This window comes from Lathamus discolor, chromosome 3, assembly GCF_037157495.1.
Source record: "Lathamus discolor isolate bLatDis1 chromosome 3, bLatDis1.hap1, whole genome shotgun sequence".
Lineage (NCBI taxonomy): Eukaryota > Metazoa > Chordata > Aves > Psittaciformes > Psittacidae > Lathamus > Lathamus discolor.
Window position 1 is genome coordinate 56,690,948 of NC_088886.1, and position 21,704 is coordinate 56,712,651.

At 37.9% G+C, this 21,704-nt stretch overlaps 3 protein-coding genes across 8 annotated transcripts in view; 2 read left to right on the forward strand and 1 right to left on the reverse strand.

Annotated features, from left to right (window-relative positions):
- The window catches only part of MTF2 (metal response element binding transcription factor 2), a 34,050-nt gene extending 26,552 nt beyond the window's left edge, over positions 1-7,498 (forward strand). For both annotated transcript variants that reach the window (XM_065675396.1, XM_065675395.1), the window contains exons 10-15: positions 886-953; positions 1,304-1,474; positions 2,111-2,219; positions 2,404-2,462; positions 2,619-2,723; positions 4,594-7,498. In XM_065675396.1, the coding sequence (XP_065531468.1) occupies positions 886-953; positions 1,304-1,474; positions 2,111-2,219; positions 2,404-2,462; positions 2,619-2,723; positions 4,594-4,948 (867 nt within the window). In that variant the 3' untranslated portion in view covers positions 4,949-7,498. The remainder of the gene's footprint in view (positions 1-885; positions 954-1,303; positions 1,475-2,110; positions 2,220-2,403; positions 2,463-2,618; positions 2,724-4,593) is intronic.
- Positions 7,499-11,505: 4,007 nt separating this feature from the next.
- Positions 11,506-20,653, reverse strand: TMED5 (transmembrane p24 trafficking protein 5). Its single transcript, XM_065675406.1, has 4 exons — positions 20,382-20,653; positions 18,121-18,218; positions 17,282-17,465; positions 11,506-14,870 (listed from the first exon to the last, which is right to left on the reverse strand). The coding sequence occupies exons 1-4, from the start codon at positions 20,556-20,558 to the stop codon at positions 14,652-14,654; spliced, it is 678 nt and encodes a 225-aa protein (XP_065531478.1). The 5' UTR covers positions 20,559-20,653; the 3' UTR covers positions 11,506-14,651.
- The window catches only part of CCDC18 (coiled-coil domain containing 18), a 28,483-nt gene continuing 27,426 nt past the window's right edge, over positions 20,648-21,704 (forward strand). For 3 of the 5 annotated variants that reach the window (XM_065675405.1, XM_065675400.1, XM_065675402.1), the window contains exon 1: positions 20,648-20,771. The gene's annotated coding sequence lies outside the window, so the exon portion shown is untranslated. Of the gene's footprint in view, positions 20,792-21,704 lie in introns of all 5 variants that reach the window. The other 2 variants (XM_065675401.1, XM_065675404.1) reach the window with 2 other exon arrangements.

Sequence of the window (21,704 nt, forward strand, 5' to 3'; positions counted from 1 at the left end):
TGCTCTATGGTATTTATACTAGTAGTAAAACTTACAAACTGTAAAACTCAAAGATAAACTTACTGCAGAGCCAATTGGGTGTAAGCTCTGGAACATATTGTGTGGCAACTGGAAATATGGTAGCTTCACTGGAATTTAAAAATAGCTGTCTAAACATAAAAATAATTTTATTCTAAACTTGATTACACAAATGTCTACTTCTACTTCTTCACAGTCACCACCGTACTTAATCTGCTCTCTCTGTAATTCTTATATATGCTGTTTTTCAGAGAGAAGATGCCATTGTTTTGGTAGCTTGATAGGGACTTCAGGCTTTGGTATAAGACTGGGTCTGAGCAAAAGGGGCATGAAATGGATATACTGTTTTTTTTTTTTTTATGTACTTTAACTTTTCTGGGCCTTAACCCTTTTTTTGTTTCTCATTGACTGATGTTGGCAAAAATGGGAATTGGATCCTGTGGCAAGATTTTGGTTAAAATGATCACCAATAAAATAACTGAAGTGTCAGTAATAGTAATATTCTGTTTGCAATCCCAATTAATTTGGACATATATAATGCCACAGGAGAGTTGTTGTTAGCAGTTTTGGGAGAGCAAGCTAGTATTATGTTCTTTGAGTAAACTAAAATTCCTTGAGACAATTTTCCTGCACTTTGTACAAGTAAAACTCAAATTCTTTGGCCTTGATGCTGATATCAATTCTGTGGGTGTAGATTACAATGTATGGGATAATGATGAGTATCCTTTCGGGATTGGTAGTTTCTATAGCTAGTACTTCATAGATGTACTTCACATCCAGTTCTGTAGTTACAGGGACACAAAGTAACTGCAATTTTTCTATTACTAAAGAGTTTGACAAGTTAAATGATTTCTTAATACTTCACAGCTGGCAGATACACCAAAATCTGAAAGATATGAGCATGTACTGGAGGCATTGAATGATTACAAGACCATGTAAGTTATTGGTACTTTTTGTTTTGAATGTGGCTTGCCTGTTTAAGCTGATGTAGATAACAGTGCTCAGTCTAACTGATAATCAGTTTGCCTGGAGATAACTTGTAAAATTTAGCATAACTATTTGAGTGTAACCCAGATAATGAGAAAAATGTTTTAACTTCCACTCTTTCCACTTCGCATACTGTAGTGTATGTGAAAGTGAGGATTGTGTTAGTGGAAAGAGAGGGATAAAATAACATTAGAATGAATAGTCTCACTTGTATAGTTTTGTTTTCTATCTATACTGTTACTATAGAATTTGCTTTCCCTGGGGTCAGAATTTTAATAATTAATTTAAAATCATCTAGGTTTATGTCTGGAAAAGAAATAAAGAAAAAGAAACATTTATTTGGCTTGAGAATTCGTGTTCCTCCTGTGCCACCAAATGCTGCTTTAAAGGCTGAGAAAGAACCAGAAGGAACTTCTCATGAGTTCAAAATTAAGGGCAGAAAATCATCTAAGCCAATCCCTGATGTGAGGTAAAATGACTCAGTCATTCTAGCAATGTTGTGGTAAATCGGGCTACTTTGGGTGTATTTTTGGTGCCTACAAGAAGGACCTTTACATTGTAGAATATATTTAGAATGTATTTATTCTAAAATAACTGTAGAGATGGGCTATTTGTGAGAACAAGGTCTATAAGCAAATTTTATTAGCTTTCTATTTCCAAACCAAGCAAATATTTAGTTGCAAGAACAATAGGAAATATCCAATTAGCTGTCATTTGGGAAATAAAATCTCTTGCCTTTCAGGAGCATTTATACAGTTATCTAACTAAAATTCTAGATAGGAAGTATGATGTCAAGTTGTAACTTGTGTTAGTGAATGTGCCCTCTTTTTTTACCAAGTGTGATCATATGAATAAGCAACACCTAACTTTGGTTCATTCCTCTTCAATGCTGGGGAATGAGTAATGTCACTAGAAAGATCTTGTATCTGTTAATGATATTCTAGAGGCAAAAATATGTAGCTTTGTACCTGACAAATTTTATTTATCAGAATGACCTCTTAGTGCGTGGAAATCTAATTACGTATTCATTGCCAAACACACACAAAAATGTATTAACTTTAAATGATCTTCGGTAGTACAGAACAAAATATCCATTTTCTTCTAGGGAATTAAGTAATGGTATAGAAAGAAAGGGGAAAAAAAAATCAGTAGGTCGTCCACCTGGTCCCTATACAAGAAAAATGATTCACAAGACTCCAGAGTCATCTCCTCTGGTAAGGTTTTGCATATTCTCCTTTCCCCCCTCCACTTTTCCCTGTAACTGGATTATAATTTGTGATGAAAAAGATAACCAGTTAATCTGATTCATATTCCCCCATTTGCCCTCAAACAAAGTTGATAACAGCAGTTAAACTGAATTTCAAGGACTTTTTCTTTGTGTTTCCTTTTCCCACTTAGGATAATGAACCAGTTCCAGTGACAGACAACCCAACCTTGGAATTACCCTGCACTGTTGGGTAAGCTAAAAAAAAACCCTAACAAACAAACACAAAACTGCTATGAAATAGTGTATTATAATATCATGTCATTTATCTGTTTGCTTCTGAAATGTAAGCTCAGTTTTTACTGTCTTATTTTTCATTACATGGCAACTCTGTTATTGTGCATCTCAGGAAATCTGATGGAACTGCACATTCATCCAATACCTCAGATGTGGAATCCACAGGTGCTGCCAGTATGAAAGAAACTACCTCATCTAGCATTTCCAGACATTATAGGTAATTATTCCATTACTCTCTGTGCTATAAAGATCCATATATGTAATATATTAATTTTAATAAAACTTTTTGAAAGAGGGGGATGGAAAACAACTGGCTCAGCAGTACTGCACCCTTAATAAACAAGTTGCAGAGAAAATAAAAAATACCTTGCCAAAGTGATATACGTAATGTTCTACATCAGGTGGCTTAAAACCTGGGGTTCTGTTGTACTTCCAGTCAGTTCTAAATCTTTTGGCTAACTTCCATGAGATTGGGTGCAGGTAGTTCCATGAGGATAGATGCTTGGATGAGAGGGGTCCAAACCAGCAACCCCCACTTGCAGAAAGGCAGGCAATTTTCTAATGGTCTGGCCTGGTCATTGCCAGTGCTGGTTTTTTGGTGGTGTTTTTTGGGCTTTTTTTTGTTGTTGAAGATGTAGCACAAGAAATGCAGAAGATAAGGTAGGAGGTTAACTTAAGCTTAAGAGACAGCTCTAGTGCGTGTGAGATGGAGGTAAGGGTATTGCGGAACTTGTAGGAAAATATATAGAGAATAACTGAGGATATTGCAAAGCGATATAACATTGAGGATGTGTTGACTCACTGAGATCTGGAGTAATGGGCAATGGAGACTGTATAGAGCTATGAGTTACACAAGGAAATTAAATGAATGGGACAAAAACCTAGTCTCTGTTAGTTCGACTTAAAATGCACAGGTTGAGGTTTTTGTGCTCAATACTGTTTTTTGTTGATGTTAAATTAGATTTACTGAAAAGAATTAAACTCCATAAACACTTCCTGAGCTTAGCCTTCTAATAGAAGCCACAAAAGAGCTGATGCATGCCCATAATTAATTTTAGCAGTTGTTGTTTTTGTAGGTTTGTGTATTGGTGTTAAAGAACAGTATGCTGTAAATTTACTACAGTACATAGAGCATGAAAAATTATTGGCACAGTCTTCATAAATAGATAATTACTTAAACATTTCACTCTCAAGTTCAGCAAACACAAATTTCTCTTTTATTGAGATAAATGGATCTTCAGTCTACTTACTGTCTTCTCTGTTTCGTGCTGTCAAGGGTGCTCATGATTCATTTTTGTGTACTTTACTGCTACAAATAGTCTGTCTTCAGAACCTCTTGCTTAACTTTCAGACTTCTGAAATTGCTACTTATGGACTTACTTTAGTAGTATTAGTCACTGTTTTGTATTTCTGCCCTTTATTCCATTTTTTTCAAAGTTAAAAATATGCACTTTAAAAGATCTCTTTTTAAGGTTAAAAAGATGTATTTTTTTCCCTTAGTACGTTACACAGGGGCCTTGAACATGAAAGTTCAAATACCAGTTAATTTAGGACTTTATCAAATAAGTTTTAGTATGCATAAATTATAGAGGTATTTTTTTACATAACTATTTTTGTTTTGGACACTTAAACATTTGGATGATTGCTTATTCTTGCATGTTGTCAGCAGCTTCCTTGTTTTTAATTGCCAGATATAAATCTGAGTTTTGGATATACATATTTTCCTGGCCATGTGTACTAAACCTTTAGAAAGTCATGTATGCTTTAGAAAGTAGTGGTGTAAAATAGATGGTTATAATATCTTTTTTCATATTTCAGAGTTTGAACTGAGAGAAATTCAGCTTGAAAACATTTGGCTAACCTTTCTGACAATTTGTTACGTTAGTACACTTTCCCTTCTCTAAAAAAACTCTTTTTTTGCAAGTGCCATATTTATAGTCATCTATCTGTAGGCAACATCTATTTCTCTTAGTGAAAAATAGACCAAAAAAGTTTTGGGTTGTATGGAAATAACTGATGACAAAGCATACACTTTGCAGAAGTTTTTTAGAGTTAATGCTGTGATTTCTTTTTTGCTTGTTAAATAGTTTATCTGACTCGAGAAAAAGGACTCGTACGGGAAGAACTTGGCCTGCTGCAATACCACATTTGAGAAGAAGAGGTCGCTTTCCACGAAAAGCACTCCAGACTCAAAACTCAGAAATTGTAAAAGATGATGAGAGCAAGGAAGATTACCAGTATGATGAACTCAATACAGAGATACTTAACAACTTAGCAGATCAGGAGTTACAGCTCAATCATCTAAAGAACTCGATTACTAGCTATTTTGGTGCAGCAGGTAGAATAGCTTGTGGGGAGAAATACCGTGTTTTGGCTCGTCGGGTGACACTTGATGGAAAGGTGCAGTATCTTGTGGAATGGGAAGGAGCAACTGCATCCTGACTGTAGGACTGAACATTATGTTCACTGCACTGTCATATGTAAGTACAGTTCATAATGCAGAGCCTCAAGAGAAACGTGTCTTTAAATGTGTTTCTGAAAAAAACAAAACAAAACCAGTTTAGCCTTAACATGTAATTGTTATCATTACAGCTCTTGTGATAAAGACTTATCTTTTTAAAATCTGATCTGAAACTTAAATTTTTTAATCTGAACATTGTTAGATTGTTTTAGGTTGGGATATTTTGGGTTACAATTGCTTAAAAACGTGCATGGTGTTTTAAAAAAAAAAAAAGAAAAAAGATGTTTTCTAGAGAACATTCCATGGATACAGTTTTTGTGATTTAGAGAAAATACTATGTAGATAGCACAAATCTTTGAGAAATTTTGGTTTGTTTTCTTACCCAAATGTTTGCAGAAATGTATTTCTATTTCAATACTTTCTAGATTTCATAAGTGCAGTGTATATAATGCCTACTGATGACTGTAAAATACTGAAGTTTTCTTTCAAAGTGTAAAAAAAAAAAAAAAAAAAGAAAAAAAAAAGAAAAATATATTGAGCCTGTAAATTGCTCTGTGACCAGACTTCATTGTCTTCTTAATATATTCTTTGTGTGTATGTGTGTGTGCGTGCATGTGTGTGCATATATACATGTGTATATAAGTGCACACATAGTTGTGTGTGTGAATATATATGTGTGATTGTGACCTATGCAATACAAATTATGGGATCGGGCAGCTTCTGAGAATACATCCCATAATTCTTTTTTCAGGAATAGTTGCCAGTATTTACACAGCAGCATTTCTTCTCAGGCTTATTGGGTGCTGTTGCTTTCTATGTACTAAGGAAAAGTGTCAAACCAGTGCAGCGTGTTCTGGCAATGGGTGCAGTCATTGATGTTCATATGCTCTAGTTTCTATATTCCATTATTTTCCATGTGAATTAACTGTTAAATAATGCAGGATCTGAACATTTTGAAATTAACTCTGCTGGAAATAACAATTTGGAAGTTCTTGTGGCACTCTGATTGTAAGTTCTGTGAGCCAGTTATAAACTAAGTTGACAGCAGTCGCACACCAGTTTCCTACGTATCTGTAGAAACAGTCATATTTTGATAAATATAATACGAGCAAAGTGTATTATTGCACAGGGTCAACAAACACTTTGTTGCCATTTGAAATGATGTTACTGATTTTATTACGACATTACCTCTTTTGTTCTTATGATATGTACCAAGATTAAAATCAGTAAGTTGATTTTACTTTTTTAAAAGAAAAGTCTCTTGCCAGTATTGGGCATTTTCTTTATCTGCTACTTTTTGAGGGGGTTTTAGCCAAAGAGTAAACAGAAGAATACTTTTACTTCGGTGGTTATTCAGTGTACTGCATGAGGTTAGTTTTCTTACTAGCTTACGGTTTGCCACCAAACTAAAACAATGTAACATTTAGAAATGACAGAGTGTTTTAAAATGTACTGCCTGGGTTAGTACTTATTCCTTTACTTGATTATTTGACTTACTTTTTCTGCTCATCTTTAACATCTTGAAAAGGTGAAATTTTTCTAGTACTTGTTTTACTTTTTTTATTTTATTTTTACCCTGTCACCTTATAGCCAAAGGAAGCAGAGAAAGCTTTTTACCCTGTGCTTGGCTTATGCTGGCCAGGTAATAGTAGCTTTATAAAAACGCTAATTAAAAACTGCCACTTCTGTTTACCTTCACTAAAATATGCGTTTTTCTCACACCCTCAGCTATTAATTTAATGTTGCCTTGCCTATAGCTGCAATATTTTGATAACACAGCAACTTCATGTTAATTTTTGAATGTTTGTATCTTGGGATAATGCAAACTGTAAAGCCTTTGTAACTTTACCCACACCATCTGTACTTGTCTCTATTGTTTCACTTTATCCAAGTCCTTTAATTCTAACTGAACACCAGCAGTATTTTTCGTAAAGCTTCATTTTAAGATAAATATTGGAATGTACTTGGGGACTTTAGTGAAGGGGGGAAAAATATTTGTCAAACTTAAGCTGTCAGTAGAGTTAACTCGTGAATGTTGTTTCATTTTATTATGGTGGTTGACTTGACTCTGATGTTCAGTTTGTATTTTTGGAATTGATTTTTTTCTTAGAATTAAAAGACCAACATTAAATGTGTGTATTTTTTGAGAGAGAAGAACGAGTTTTGATTCTGTATTCTTGTGAAGTATGTACTTGGTGGTATCCTCCCATCTGTTGTTTCTCTAACTTTGCTGTTGTTGTCCTGGAGGCACTTGCCCTGCACACAAACACTAACTAGTGTTCCAGCTATGGTTGAGGGATGCTTTGCTACAAGGGGTCGTGTACTGGGAAATGCTGCAATAGTGCTGATGAAGATACAGCTAGAGTAGCAATTAAAGCACACCTTCAAATGTCTTTCTCATTGTATGTGAATTTCATTGCATGTAGTAATGGAGTCTCTAAAGGAGAAATACGAATGTTGCTGTATGTAACAGTTTCATTTTGGTATGACTTGTGTGTATGCATGTGTGTAAATATATGTAATTCAACCTTGTTGTGGTCACTGATTTAGAACCATTTCTATGTGTATCAGATTTAATATTTTTCCATCATGTATTATTTGTATTGCTGTAGTATTTAGGAAGGTGAACTCTCTCTTGAGGCCATTCTAACAATGTAGGCGTTACATGAGCATGACAGCAGAGAAATAGTACATGACTGATCAGAAATGTAAAACAATTGTCATGGCAAGCTACTTGTCAAACCATTGTTCTCAACAAAAACTTCAAGAGGATTTTTGAATAAAAACCGCTTTTCTATGCGTACCAGGCATTTTGAATAAGATTATAAAGGAATTTTGAAAAGTCTCAGCTTGATGTGGGAAATGAAGGTCAGTATTTTGATTAAACATGAAGACAGACAAGAGGCCTTGAAGGTGCAGTTTAGGGAGTAGGGGGAAAGATAAGTGGATAAACAAAAATGGGTATGTCTTTGTAATGTCCTGTTAAAATGATCTTTAGTTTTATATTTTAAAAGGAAACTGGTGAATTGAGATGGAACATGTCAAGGCTGGAGCCGGAGCAGTAGTCAAAACACAGTGATAAGGACAAACTGGACAGGATTATCAGTTCTGTGCACAGAGGGAAGAGGATGAATCTTGCAAATGCTATGCAGGTAATTTTCAGGCTTTAAATAGTACCATTTCTCTCATTCCCTCATATCTGCCTGGATGCGAACTAGCACTGCAGTTAAGGGTATGATAGCAGAAAATACTTCTAGAGATGGAGAAAAGGATTTTGGATGGTAAGTTGGGTTTGGCAGATGCTGAACTTAAGCTGATGGCTGAACACACATGTGTCTTTGATGGGCACTTTCAAATAATTGGAAATTGCTAATTTAGCTCATGCCTTCTTTCCTCCCATGCTTTTTCTTCTCTGCTTGTGGTAATGAGCCCAGTATTGTAGGTGCACACCTGCCCCACCTACCTGCACAGGTAAGTGCTGAAGTGTTAGTTTAGGAGCTCCTATTTATTTGGCCACTTGGTGCCTGAGCTTGCTTCCTTATTCGCGGTCTTGTGGTGTCCTCCTGTGGGAGAGAAGTGACTGGGAAAAATGATTTCAGGAGAGGCAACATGAGTAATACCTGAAGCATAATTAGGGCTTTGGGGGTGGTGGTGTGTGTCTGGTTTTGCCTTTTTCATGTCTCTCTGGAGAATGCAATCAAGAGTTGTCTCATTAACTGTTAGGAACTGGATTGATTGATTTTTTTTTTTTTTTTTTTTTTGTATTAACAGTCATGGGTATCTTTGGTTTTTTTACCATTCCCTGAAATCTTCCAGCATAATAGAAAAATTACCTTAATTAGTTGTTTAATACCTGGTCCTTTAACATAATGTTGAAATCAAGATACAGACTATATATAGAAGCTCTAAGAATTTTTCTCTTGGCACTATGCTGTTCTTACCAGCCTCTCTTGTAGTTTTGTAGGTATTAGGTGGAGAGTCAAGAAAGGTATCTTGTTTCTAGAAACCTGGTACACACTAAGGGAAGAAAAGGGATTTGTGAGCTGTATGGGTTCCAAGTCTTATTAATTATAGCTATTGATAGCATGAGAAAAGATGATGTAATTCAAATGCTTCTGCTGAAACTTCAGCAGTGCAGGTGTTTACTACCATTTTTAATTTCTTATTTTAATAATTTTACTACTGTTTTAGTTATCTTAAACTGTTGGGTTTTGATAACAGATACATACAATAAGGCATAGAGCTTTTGCTCATTACTGCAACAATTTCCAAATACAATGCATGCTCATCTCATCACTCCTCCTGTGTGAATAGTGATTTTCTGTGATACGATACTGCTGGAGCAGGTGGAAAGCATGGAAACGGGAAGGGCTTAACAGAAGCCATTTCTAAGCAGTAATTAAGAATTGTTAGTCTCATGTCTGCACCAAAAGTGGCAAGTTCTATGATAAAAGCCTTAAGAGAATTCCTCTTTGAAATGAGGGAAGGCACAGGAATTCTTAGTTTATAAAGACATCAGAAACAGCTCAGCAGACTACATGGTTTCAGGTTGCCTTATTTAACTGCTGAAGATACTGAATCTTTGGGACAAACAGCTGTGGAAATACTTACTTTAAAAATATTTAGAGAGGAAAAAGGCGTAATTGCTGTGGCTAGTTTAATAGAATGTTTAATAAGGTGGTCTTACCACCGTACTACGTAGCCATAGACTGAGGAGAGTGCTGCAACCTGATAAACAGAGTTACCACAAGGAAGTGCTGCACTGCCCTGAGATGCAAGGGACTTGTGCTGGTCTATAGGAAGAATAGAAGGCAGAAGGTATTATTTCTCATGGTGTGTGCTTGAAGAGGCCAGTTAAGGGAACTTATGCATGCATTTTGGATGTCTGTGACGAAAAGGGCTTTTGATTGTTTTCACTGAACACATACCTTTTTGAGTCAAACCACTGTTCCTTTTTGTCTGATCTGGCAGCGCAATGTTGTACTGAAGTAGCTTAATTATTTACTTCATCAGTTCAAACACAGTACAAAGAGGAAGTTCCTGTTTCGTTACTTGAACTATGTGGTTAGCAGGCTTCCGGACAGGCCAGGTTTATTGAGAGTCTTGTGAAGTGAAAAACAAGATTGGATTTGTCCTGTGTAGTACTTGACTAAACTGAAAAAACTCCCAAAATGCAGAGCTTTCCATCTCAGGATCTTGTGTATATGCTTCTGAATAATGTGAAATTATTGTCTATTAGTAACTAGTATTGGGTTTCCTGATTGCTATACTTTAATAATCTGTGATACTGCTTTCCTGTTTTCCTTATTTTTTCCTACGTTAGTTTTTAATGATGATACCTAATGAGAAATTGAAGTACTTCACATTGTGAAATTGTTCAGAGGAGGAAAATGTATGTATTAATGGAAGTACTCAACATATCACTAGATGTCAGACGATTTTTGCTGTTGACAAATACTTATCTAAATTCACATGACCAATGCACTGCTGTTAATTGTAAATGCACAAACATGCACATAAGTTAGAACAACTGATCAAGACTAAGTACCTTCTGTAATACGCTTTCTAAAAAGGGCTTGTGAGAACAGATGGTCATTGGGTTTAGAGCACTATTAAGTGTGTTTTGAGTTCAAATGACCATTTGCTGTTGTCTTTCTGAGCTATTGCAAACTTGCAAATTTCCATTATCTATTCTTTGGGGTGTTTTCTCCCACTGTTTTTCTGAAGTGATAAACTTGGGACTTATTTTAGTTAATAATGTGTTACGTTCAACTAGACATTTTCCTTAAGTCATGGGTGTTGATTTAATACTAAGGCATCTTGATTTATGCTAGCCTTGGGTCTTGCCATCTCTTCTTGGAACACAGAAGTTCAGTAATACTACTGAGACTTTACTAGTCTTAACAGTAATACTGACCCCTGCTATAATTTTGCACAAGACAGTGCCTACTGTTCTTCCTAGAATTGTTCTTAAAGTTGCCTGCATAACTGGAACTTGTGTTGTTTTCTGTGTGTAATGAACTGCAGGTGCAATATGGAGTGTTAAATATAAAGGTACAAATATGGAGGGAGGGAAATGTAAGGCTCATACCTGACATGCATCTGAAAGCTTCAAAACTCAATGTACTTTCTGTTACAAAGACAACAGGTTGGTATCATTCTGACCTGACACCTATGCAAATACTAAGTTATTTGCATTGCTGAAGTTGATTTTGGGCTACAGTGAATAAGAACACAATTTAAACACTGCATAAGAGAGAACCACACAAAGGTTTGTGTTGGAAAAGACCTTGAGATCACCCATAGGCAGGGACACCTTAATGCTAGACCGTGTTGCTTAAGGCTCTGTCCAACCTGGCCTTGGACGCTAATGGGGATGGAGCATTTACCACTTCTTTGGGCAACCTGTGTTAGTGCCTTACCACCCTAAATGAGAAAGGTGCATTGTTAAAGCTGTTGTTACCTCAGTATCCTTGATCTTCTGCAGCATTCGTAGATAAAGCATTCTTCCTTGATTATAAAATGAAGAACACAAATGCAGGTTTAAAGTTAATTTATTGAAAATCAATTAAAATTGTTTTTGCACATTGTTATTCAACATCTGCAGGTCTTAAAACATTAAATTCTGAATAAAAAGTCCATTAAGAAAAAAAAAAAGATTTATCTTCTTTGTACATTTTATACTATCAAAAGCAATCTGTTCTTCCAAAGCCAAATAAAATCTTATTATCTAAAAGTCCAAATGCCTAATCCTTCACCTATGATAAACATATTCCAGCTGCCAAAGTTAAAGCGGAGTTAACTTTATTCCCTGTTTCATTTTCTATAATGAACCTTGCATGGGGGGAAAGATACAATCAGATCTCTTGGTTGTAAAATAGTTATTTCTTCCAGAGGAACTCTGGTGACAATTGTTATTTTCCTTCTACCAGAAACTGCTTTTTGTAATTGAAAAAGCTGTTGCAGTTCAGTCTTGAGACAGAGAAGCCAGCATTCATGAGCAGCTTCAGTTAATACAACATATTGCTTTGCTGCTGGATATTTAACTGCTATCACAGCAGAGCAGCTGGGGAACCTAATCCCTTGAGGTGCCTTTGGGAAACTTGGCAGAGTTCCTCTGTTGGAAGTCTAAGCTGAAATCTAGAATCTAGCAGATAAGAGGTAGGAGTCTTAGTCACAGCTTCATAGAGCTGGTTCAGCATTTTGTAGATAGCGTGTAACATCAGACACATGGTAATATAACCAAAGATAAATCTCTTCTATCTAAAGGGGCAGAGCCCTAAGGATCTTGTTTGTCTGTCCTGAAGGGACCTGGCAGTTGACTTCAGTGAGCTTTGGCTTACGCACTGATGTAGGTAAATAGTCTACTGGTACTGGGAGATGTACAGGGAAACGGCAGACAAGTATTATTTGCCACTATCAGAAAAGATTATTTTTTTTTTCCCTAGGCTTTGCCCTGACAATAGAAATAAGATTTCCAGTTCCAGGCAGTTTAGAATAGATTGCATCATGTGGAAAAAGAAGATAAGCAGAACCCTAATGGGAAACAGTACTATTTTGGACACAGCTTTGCAAAAAGAAAAGGTGCTCAACCACCTTCACAGCCCTCTGTAACAAGTCCTGTAAGGAATAATACTTTTGCTTACAAAAACTATTTAGAAATATTATTGCTAGGTCCCATAGTCAGAGTGCTGTTTCTGTGTACTGTAGCCCTTGCTAGAATCTGCTTCATTTGAACAAAGTGTGGTGTCATGCATTTATTGACCCTGTTTTATCTCCTTAAAATAATTTTTGCTAACAAAGTATCAAAGTTGCAATTCTGCTGTTTGTATCCAGATGACCCAACAATAGGCAGAATGTAATATTACACATTTTAAAGTGTTTAAGAAAGAGTTTCTGAAAAATATAGAAAATCTCAGTGACTTGGTGTGTTGTAGAAATGACTGACTTAAATCTCACATGAGGGGTTTTGGCAAAAATCCCCTGTACCCTGTTAACCACTTCATCTAGAAATCACAAATTACTGATTTGAGGACAGCTTTGCCTTTAGTTAACTAAATCTCCATATTCTGTTGATTCTGAGTTTTGAAGCCTGTACTTTTCATGTATTTTGTGACTTAAATAAATAGCTAGATGTGAGAAACAATGCTTATATGAACTGAGTGTATATACATAGCTCAAAGACTTGCGAAGGTAAGCAAAAAGGCAAAGTTTAGGGCAACAGCTTTCTGTTTTCATGCCTATGTAAGTCTTCCAATTAACTGCCTCATTAGTCATTGATGTAGTAGATGATAAAAAATAAATTGGCAAATAAGAGGGATTTGAGATTACAAAAAAAAGAATGTTAAGGTAATCTTTTCACATACTGTGACACACAGCCCCCTTTATTAAAGGGAAAGAATAATATGACAACTTCTTGAAAATTATCTATTACATGACGTTACAGAAACTAAGAGTTTGCAAACCATACTGTAGCGTGTATGTGCATTTGTTTTTATACCGTATCACCTGCCTCTTGAATCTTGTAACAGCCAAAAAGGGAAACAGGCTTGTACAACTGTAGGACAGTAAGATCTATGAAAAGGAATTGCACCTATTTTCTCCCATTTTTTCCAACACTGACTCAATTTCACATTGATGGTGCTTCTTTGAAGTGCTGATGTTAGTCATAGTATCTAAGAAGAGTTCTCATTTTGTTCTTGCACTGTTAGTCCAGTGCTTCTCCATGATGTCATGCAACAGAAGCTGAGCCTTTTTAAAAAGGCATAAATCAAGATAAATCATAGTAACAACAGAAGACTCCAGTGGGCCCCAGTCCTGTAAACACTTAGGCACATATGTAAATTCATTCAGAGTTTAACAGCAAATAAACCAATGTTTAAGTTACCATTTAAAGTTTGATGTGAACATGGAAAAAGTGGCTGTATTGTAGAATCACAGAAGACTTTGGCTTGGAAGGGACCTTCAACACTCATCTAGTCCAACCCCGCTGCAATGAGCAGGGACATGTTCAACAAGAGCAGGTTGCCCAGAAACACATCCAACCTGGCCTTGAAGCATCCACCACCTCTCTGGGCAACTTGTGCCAGTGTTTTACCACCCTCATTGTAAAAAATTTTTTCCTTGCATCCAGCCTGAATCTCCCCTCTTTCAGTTTAAAATCATCACCCCCTGTCCTGATACAAAGTTTTTCCCACTCTTTTTACAAGCCCCTTTTAAGAACTGAAAGGCCACAAAAAGGTCTTCCTGGAGCCTTCTGAAGGTTGTACAACCCAACTCTTTCTTTCCTGATAGGACAAGTGTTCCATCCCTCTGACTCTTATGTCCCTGCCACAAACATTATTTAACATTAATTTTCCATATTCACCCTGTTATGCATAAGTTAGTTGTTCACAATCATTAACATATCCTACAAGTAAAATAGTAGCACTTGCAAAAATGGAAGAACTTGGGGCAAGGCATTCGGTTTATGGTAAAAACACAAAAAACACCCACAAAAAAACCAAAACCCAAACAAGATGACTACCACTCCCCAACCAAAAAGCCCAATGTGATTTGAAAACCTGATGTCTACTGCCTGTACAAAAGAATCTGAAAGGTCATGTTTTGTTGTTGTTCACTGTAGTAGTTTTTTTCTGCCCCTCTCCCCCCATACCTGTTATATTGTTATGATCATACTGAACATTAAGTTCTACTTTTCCTTTTGTCTTCAAAGAGACTTTTCAGCATGTAAACCTGAACAGCTGATACCACCACCATTACACCCAAGTTGACCATGGACCAGAAATTCACTCTGTCAAAGTTGCTTTCTTGTATATTCCGGTCCCGAGCCTCAAATGCTCTGAGCAGGGTCTGAATCTGGACACTTTTGCTTAATCTGGCTTTGACACTGTTGATGGATTCCTGGTAAGTAACAAAAGAGTATATTTAGAAGAAAAAAACCACAAACCACCTGAATTAAATTTATAGCTTGCAACACATACAAAATACTAACATAGTCTTACAATCTGTAATTCAATTTTAGCCAAAATGGCAGTCACTTTTGCTTTGAAATACCTCACTAATTGTTGTATATCACCTAAAAAAGTTAAATTAACTTAGCATTAAGGTTCTATATTAATTTGGGTTTTCCCTTCTATAGGCAAGAGAGGGGAGAGAGAAATTAAACCTAAAACCAGTTTTTTAATATTCCACATATCTTGGAGAACTCTGATTCCAGGTATGTAAGGCAAGCAAAAAGCAGCAATCTCTGTAGAAGTAGTCTCAAAACAAGTTATGTAGCGGCAGACAAATGTAGGGTTTTTTCTACGTTATAATCAAATGAAGGTACTTTTTAATGCAAACTACCATCCGGCCTATAGCTGTACTGAAAGAAAAGAACTACAGTAATATTCCCATCTTTTTATGCTTTCAATGTAGTGGTTGTAAACTGCTGTTTCAGCTTCAATACTAAAGCAGAATTTTGACAATAAATTTGGAATAGGACAATTGGAGGGTGCTACAAAGCACACTCAGTGTATCTCAGAGAACCGGAGGAAGTACATGAACACCCTGGCCATAACAATAGCAGCTCAGGATCTGCTCCTTACAAAGTAAATGCCTGGTCCTATGAGTTGTTAAAATTTCATCTGTAACATAATAGACAGTCATAACCTAAAAGCTGATCTCAACAAGTGCTGATTTATGTTCTTGATATAATAATGGGGCCTTCAAATAACTCTGTAAGAAAAGTAATGTGTGCAGTAACAGGAGGCTATAAGTTTAAAAAAATAAGTTAAATCCAGCAGTAACATTTACTCCATGAACATTTTCTCCATTGCATATTTAACAAGTATTTCAAAAGAGCTATTTTTTGGAAGACAAATAATCTTGCAATAGTAAAGTTCATGTGTTACACAATAAGGAGTATCAACACCATAAAAGAGCTTTAGAAGTAAGACAGATCCCCATTTTCCACAGCAAATATGTTGTTTATCTTTAAAAAGTTCAACTCTGAAGTGTTTATGTAAGTTGCTCCCAGAACTTGCAAGTTGAAGTAATAACTTGAGGTAAGTAAACAATGGCATCAAATACTGTTGTGAACTTAACAGAAATTACCTACTTCATAAGATCTGCAAAGCTCTCAAAGATTAAGTTCTGCAGCTCTTTTTCTTCTGAAAGATACACCAGTATGTACACAAAAAAATCCATTCAAGTGTATCTTGTTATCTAGTACATCAAGCCATCAAAATCACCCAAGTATTGCTTGTGATGAGTGAGAAGTATTTTCTGCACAATTCCCCTCTAAGTCTTTCTAATTGTCATGATTGCCAGTCTTAAAGAAGTTCAGGCCAGGTTTCCAGGTGCTGTTTGAACTATTTGAAAATTTATTGTATGCCTATGGAAGATCTTATTGTTGTTTCAAAATCTGCATTTTCTTTATTGCAATAACTAGAATACATAAACTGGCATTCTTTATATGAGTGTATTCAGTGTTTGCGGATGTTGGTTTAGGTTTTGTGTGTGGTTGTTCTTATTTTTAGTTTCTGTTTTGTTTTTAAGATGCCTGTTGGCTGTAGCAATGAATATACAATTTGCATCCTGTCAAGCACTGAGAACAGTGGTACAGGAAAACTACATAATCTAAAGTAATCTTGACATTTAATGATCACGAAAGGAAATAAAGCCTTGATTTGGCAGTAGTCTTCATCCTACATCAAACAGGGCCAGCACACAGTTTAAGCAAACATTACCACTGACAGAAATGCTTGCAAAGGTGAACCTGCAGTGTAGTACAGATTAACTGCTGTCCTGTTTATTATTTTGAAGAGAGGAAATAACATTTTAAGGGTAAGAAAGACTAATGAAGTAATAGATAAATTATTAAAGATAGAAGTATTCCATATGGGGTTGGGGTATTTCTGCAAAGATGGGAAGAAGAGAATAACACAGTATTTTATTTTCAAACATTAATAAAAATTCATGCAGTGATTTCAGCTATATATCACTGGCATTAAGCAATTATTTAATACTATGAATATTCATTTTGTTGCTGATAGAGACAAATGTCCCATTTTAGCAGTAGTGTCACCTAAACCATGACAAGTAGGAAGAAAGAAACCTAAATTGGAAACAGAGTGAGTTTGAGAGCTAGGCAGATTCTTCTGTGTGGAAACAGACCCATGGTGTTAGACTTGATGTATCAGTAAAAGCAATATATAGAACTGGAATAGTTTCCAGGATGATGCACCAGACCAAGGCAGAACAGTTAAATGATACTGAGATTTCTTTCCAAATGCTCATGTTCAAAAGAATTAAAAAGATAAAATACTAACCAGAATGTCTTCCAATTTCATATCTAGGAGATCTGTGCCTGTGACATCCTTCTTCCAGTCTTCCTGATCTTCTCCATCTTCTCCCATGTTGTCCAGGATCAGTTCAAAGAAAATCACCTTTTCAGAAATGGTACTGAATGTGTTGTCAAAGCAGAACATATAATCCCCATCTTCTGTTTCCACCCTGTGTACATAAGCAAATGTCATTAACTACAGTTCTTGCTCAGGTCCTGAAAAAGCAAGTTTTGTAAGCAGACTTGCCTCTTAAAGAGGGACAGTTATCTGCTTAGAAATAGCTAATTTATGCTTTTTAATACAAAAATAAGGACTCCGGGACACATTACAGATTGCACAGGCACAGTGTAACAATCACTCTTACTCTAAAGGCTTGAAGTTATGGAGAAGTTTACTTTCATTTTACTTTATTGGAATTTTGAATCATTGCTACTCATTACAAAAAAGCTATATTATGAGAGCAATTCTTATATTTGATAGTACTGTTAGAACAATTACTATATTTTTTTGATAAAAAGTGTTGGAAAAATGGGGAACATTTCCACTTATTATTTAAATGACTCACAAGATATTTTGATACTAGATGTGGATACCTTTTTCAACTCCACAGTAACTATTTTTGTTTGCTGACCCTTAAGAACTATCATTAAACAAAAATATCTTTCACTTCATGGTAAGATCCATGTAAAAAGCATTTCCTATTAGAAAGTCTTTCATCATACTAAGGAATAAAAAATAGTCAATCTTTGGTTTAGTTTCATTTGCTTAAAGAAACCAGAAGAGTACTTTTTGTAACACATCTAATTTGAAGATGGTAAACTTACGTATGAACTCCATCTGATTTTCTTTCATCAAAAACTAGAGTTTCACCCTTTGGGGACAGTAGGTGAAAATCAACATCTAATCCTGCTCCATCTAGAACCTGTGAATCAAAGAAAAACAAAACGACTTCCAACCAGTGCAATTCCTTTTTGCATTGCTGATGGCAACATTTTCAGGGAAGAGAACTGATATAGGAAGTATCTGAAAGCTGTATCTGTCAGTATGAGTTCACACCAAACTAATTTGAAACAGATTATAAACTGGTTCAACCCACAAGCATTTTAAACATTTAAAATCTTAAACTAAACATGACCAATCATGCTGAGCTGCTATTCACCCTTTCCCTATTAATTTGTAATACTGTGTACAATTTTATCACTGGGCAGGGCGAACAACCTGTAAGAACACCAGCCTATGTCCAAGTCTAGCATTTCTGTGACACACATTATCAATGGGTAAGTGCCAGAGCTAGTTTTATGTTGGAAACCTTGTAATAAAGGTCTGTCATGTTTAATTTGTAGAAGAACACAGGCTATACAGCCTTATCCCCAGGATCTTTCTGTTGGGTGAATTAGCAGTGTAGAAGACAGTACTAGACTTCTTATGCCACTCAAAGCTGTACCATGGATCACCCCACCTTCTAATCCGATTTAAGGTCTGAATTCTCCTAGGGCATTCTCATTTCCCAAAGGCAGAAGGAATTGAAGGCATTTAGCTTCCTAAGCTCACAATAAGTGTGTACGGTACAACAAAGCTGTGCTGCTTTAACTGACTACAGTTGTATCACCATATCTGTTGTGTTGCAGAAATTTTCTGCAGGAAGGTAGTAGCTGCAAGGGGGTCAGAGTGGGATGATTTTATGACTTAGGTCCATGCTAGGAGATTTTTTGTGTTCGCTTGTTTTCCAGTGAGCTATTTGAGTACAGCAGTCTGCTTCTGCTGAAATTGAGGGCAAAGTTTAGACCGGCATAATGACATTGGAGACTTACCAAGAAAAAGAGAAAGGACAACATGAGTAGCTAAGAGCTGACCTAATTAAAAACCATATATAGTGATATGTCTTTAGGGTTATGATACATTCTAAATATCCAGAACAAAGCTTCCTATCCGCATAGTTTACTGCATTATGTCTTTGACCTGCATCCCACATTAAACACTCCTATGATTTAGCATAACTCAGGGTAAATAAGCATGAAATCAGTTATTTCCAGTATCATACAGAGGTCCTTTTCTAAACATTCAAGTAAACAGATGAATCCTTACTGCTAGCAGCAGTGGCGAGAAATTTATGCCCAAGTAGAAATAAATTTACTGTTACAAACATATGTTCTCCCTAAAATAAAATCCTATGTTATTGATCCCAAATAAGTTTCCTTTTTGCTTAGACTGGGCTCTATACAGCACTTAAACACCTCAGTCTTTCATTCTTGTTCTGCTACAAAATAATCGGCAATTTCAGCTTCGTACTTTAACTTGGGAGGCAGAAGAGGGGAAAATGTGATCGGCCAAGAGACAGATCCCAGCCAATTCTAAGGCACAATACTAGGACAGGAAAATAGTCACTGCAGCTTCCCTGTCTATGCCTGCTCTATTGAGAAGTCTATTTTAAGGAAGAAAAAAGAAAAAGACGAGAACATTCCCAAAGTATCTGGGGAGCTCTGCTCTTCCAAAGAAGGGCATCAAGACCTTAACGTTAGTCTAGTTAAATAGGGCTGTTTCCAAAAACCTTGCATCACTGAGATTCAAAGTGTTTTATCAACACAAAGATAGGCAAGTAAGGGGTCTGTGCATCAGCAATGATTTTGTTTATGCTTTAGAACTAAGAAAGGCCACGGCCATTACATTCCTACATTTATTCCCGTTTTTAAGGAATGGCAACTTGAAATCCTGTAAAGAAGTGATTATTTAGAATAATTATAAATAGGCTGTAAAAGCTGGGGGGATTTCCCTCCACCACAAAGGCAGAGCTTTCACTACCGTGTAATCCCAGCATGGGTCTTTCAGAGCTACACACGGCCGGCGGCAACGCAGGCACGGCGCACATCCTGCTCGGGGCCGCTGATCGTGAGCGACACCGGGATGGAGCCGGCGGATCGGGCCGCGGCCCTGGACGAGGGGCGCGCGGCTCCCGGGAGAGCGGGGACGAGCCTCTGTCAGAGGGAACCGGCAGCCGAACCGTCCGGCCCGCCTCCCGTCAGCCCTGCCGGGAGGGCAGGCCGCTCGCTCGCCCGCCCGAAGCGTCCCCGCAGCCGCCCTTCCCGACCTGATACTCGAGCTCCAGCGAGGCCTCCTTGCGCATAGGCTGGTAGAAGCACTCCTTGCGGCCGGCGGGCAGCGTGAAGGTGAAGTCGCTGTCCAGGGACGGGCTGAACTCGGCGGCGCCGGGGGCCGGCAGGAGCAGAGCGAAGCACCCGAGCGGCAGCAGCAGCCGCAGCCCCATTCCGGCGGCGTGCGGAGAACACCCGCCGTGCCCGAGCGACGGGCCGGCCAGGCCCCGCGGGGCGCTCCACCAATCGCAGCCGCCCACCCACAGTGCACCGCGGCGCAGGGACGCGGCGGCAGCGTGAGGGGAAGCAGCCGGTTGCGCATGTGTGCTGCGGGCCTGGCCGGGAGGCGGGACTGGGCTGACGGGGCCCGCGCTGTTTGAAGTGGGGTGAGGCTCCTGAGGGGGAGGTATGGGTGCTGACAGCTGAGGGGTAGCCCCCTTTTCGTTTCCCCCGTCTCTTTGGTCCTCTGCAGGGTGCTGAGGCAGCGAGCGCTGGTACCGCCGGTGCCGGGCCTCAGGGATCTGCGTCTCCCCGAGGCAGGATCGCTGCCGTGCCGGGTGCCGGCCTGCGAGGCCTGGCGGCGGAGGAACCCCCGCGCTGCTGGGAAGAGGCCAGCGTTGGTTTCTGTGCATCATCTGAGGCCGTTTCCCATAACAAGCCCGGTTTACTAGGTCATATTCTGCGGTGAGGACGTGTGCTGTCTTGTCCCGGCACCCCCCAGCTGAGCAACTCGCAGTGTCTCTTCTGTGAAGTTCTCACTGCTCCGATATTCAATTTCGCTGGTTATTGAATGGCGAGGAAAGTTTTCTGTCTAAGTGCCATCCCTGGAGACAGGCTGGATGTGGTTCTGGGCAACCTGATCTAGTTGAAGATGTCCCTGCTCATTGCAGGGGATTGGACTAGATGAGCTTTGGGATGTCCCTTCCAATCCAAACTGTTCTATGAGTGTGTGATTGTATATGCTGTCACCTTTTCAGTCACCCTGCCAGCTGCATGGGGCTTCTGAAGTAACCAAGGTGTGTGTACAAGGCATCTTTGACAACCAATGTATAGCAGGCTTTTCTGGGTTTCATAGTTCATGAAGCTTCTTGCACTTTATGAATACACAATGAACTCAAATTTTTCTCAAAAAAGGCAATTTGTACAGAGTGATTTTTATAGAACAGAATTATAAAATCAGCAAGGTTGGAAAAGACCTTTAAGATCATCAAGTCCAACCATTACCCCAGGACTGCCAAGACAACCATTAAACCATATCACTGAGGGCATGTCACTCATATCTAGTGAATGTGGGGAGAGGTGGTGTGTGAAATGTCACC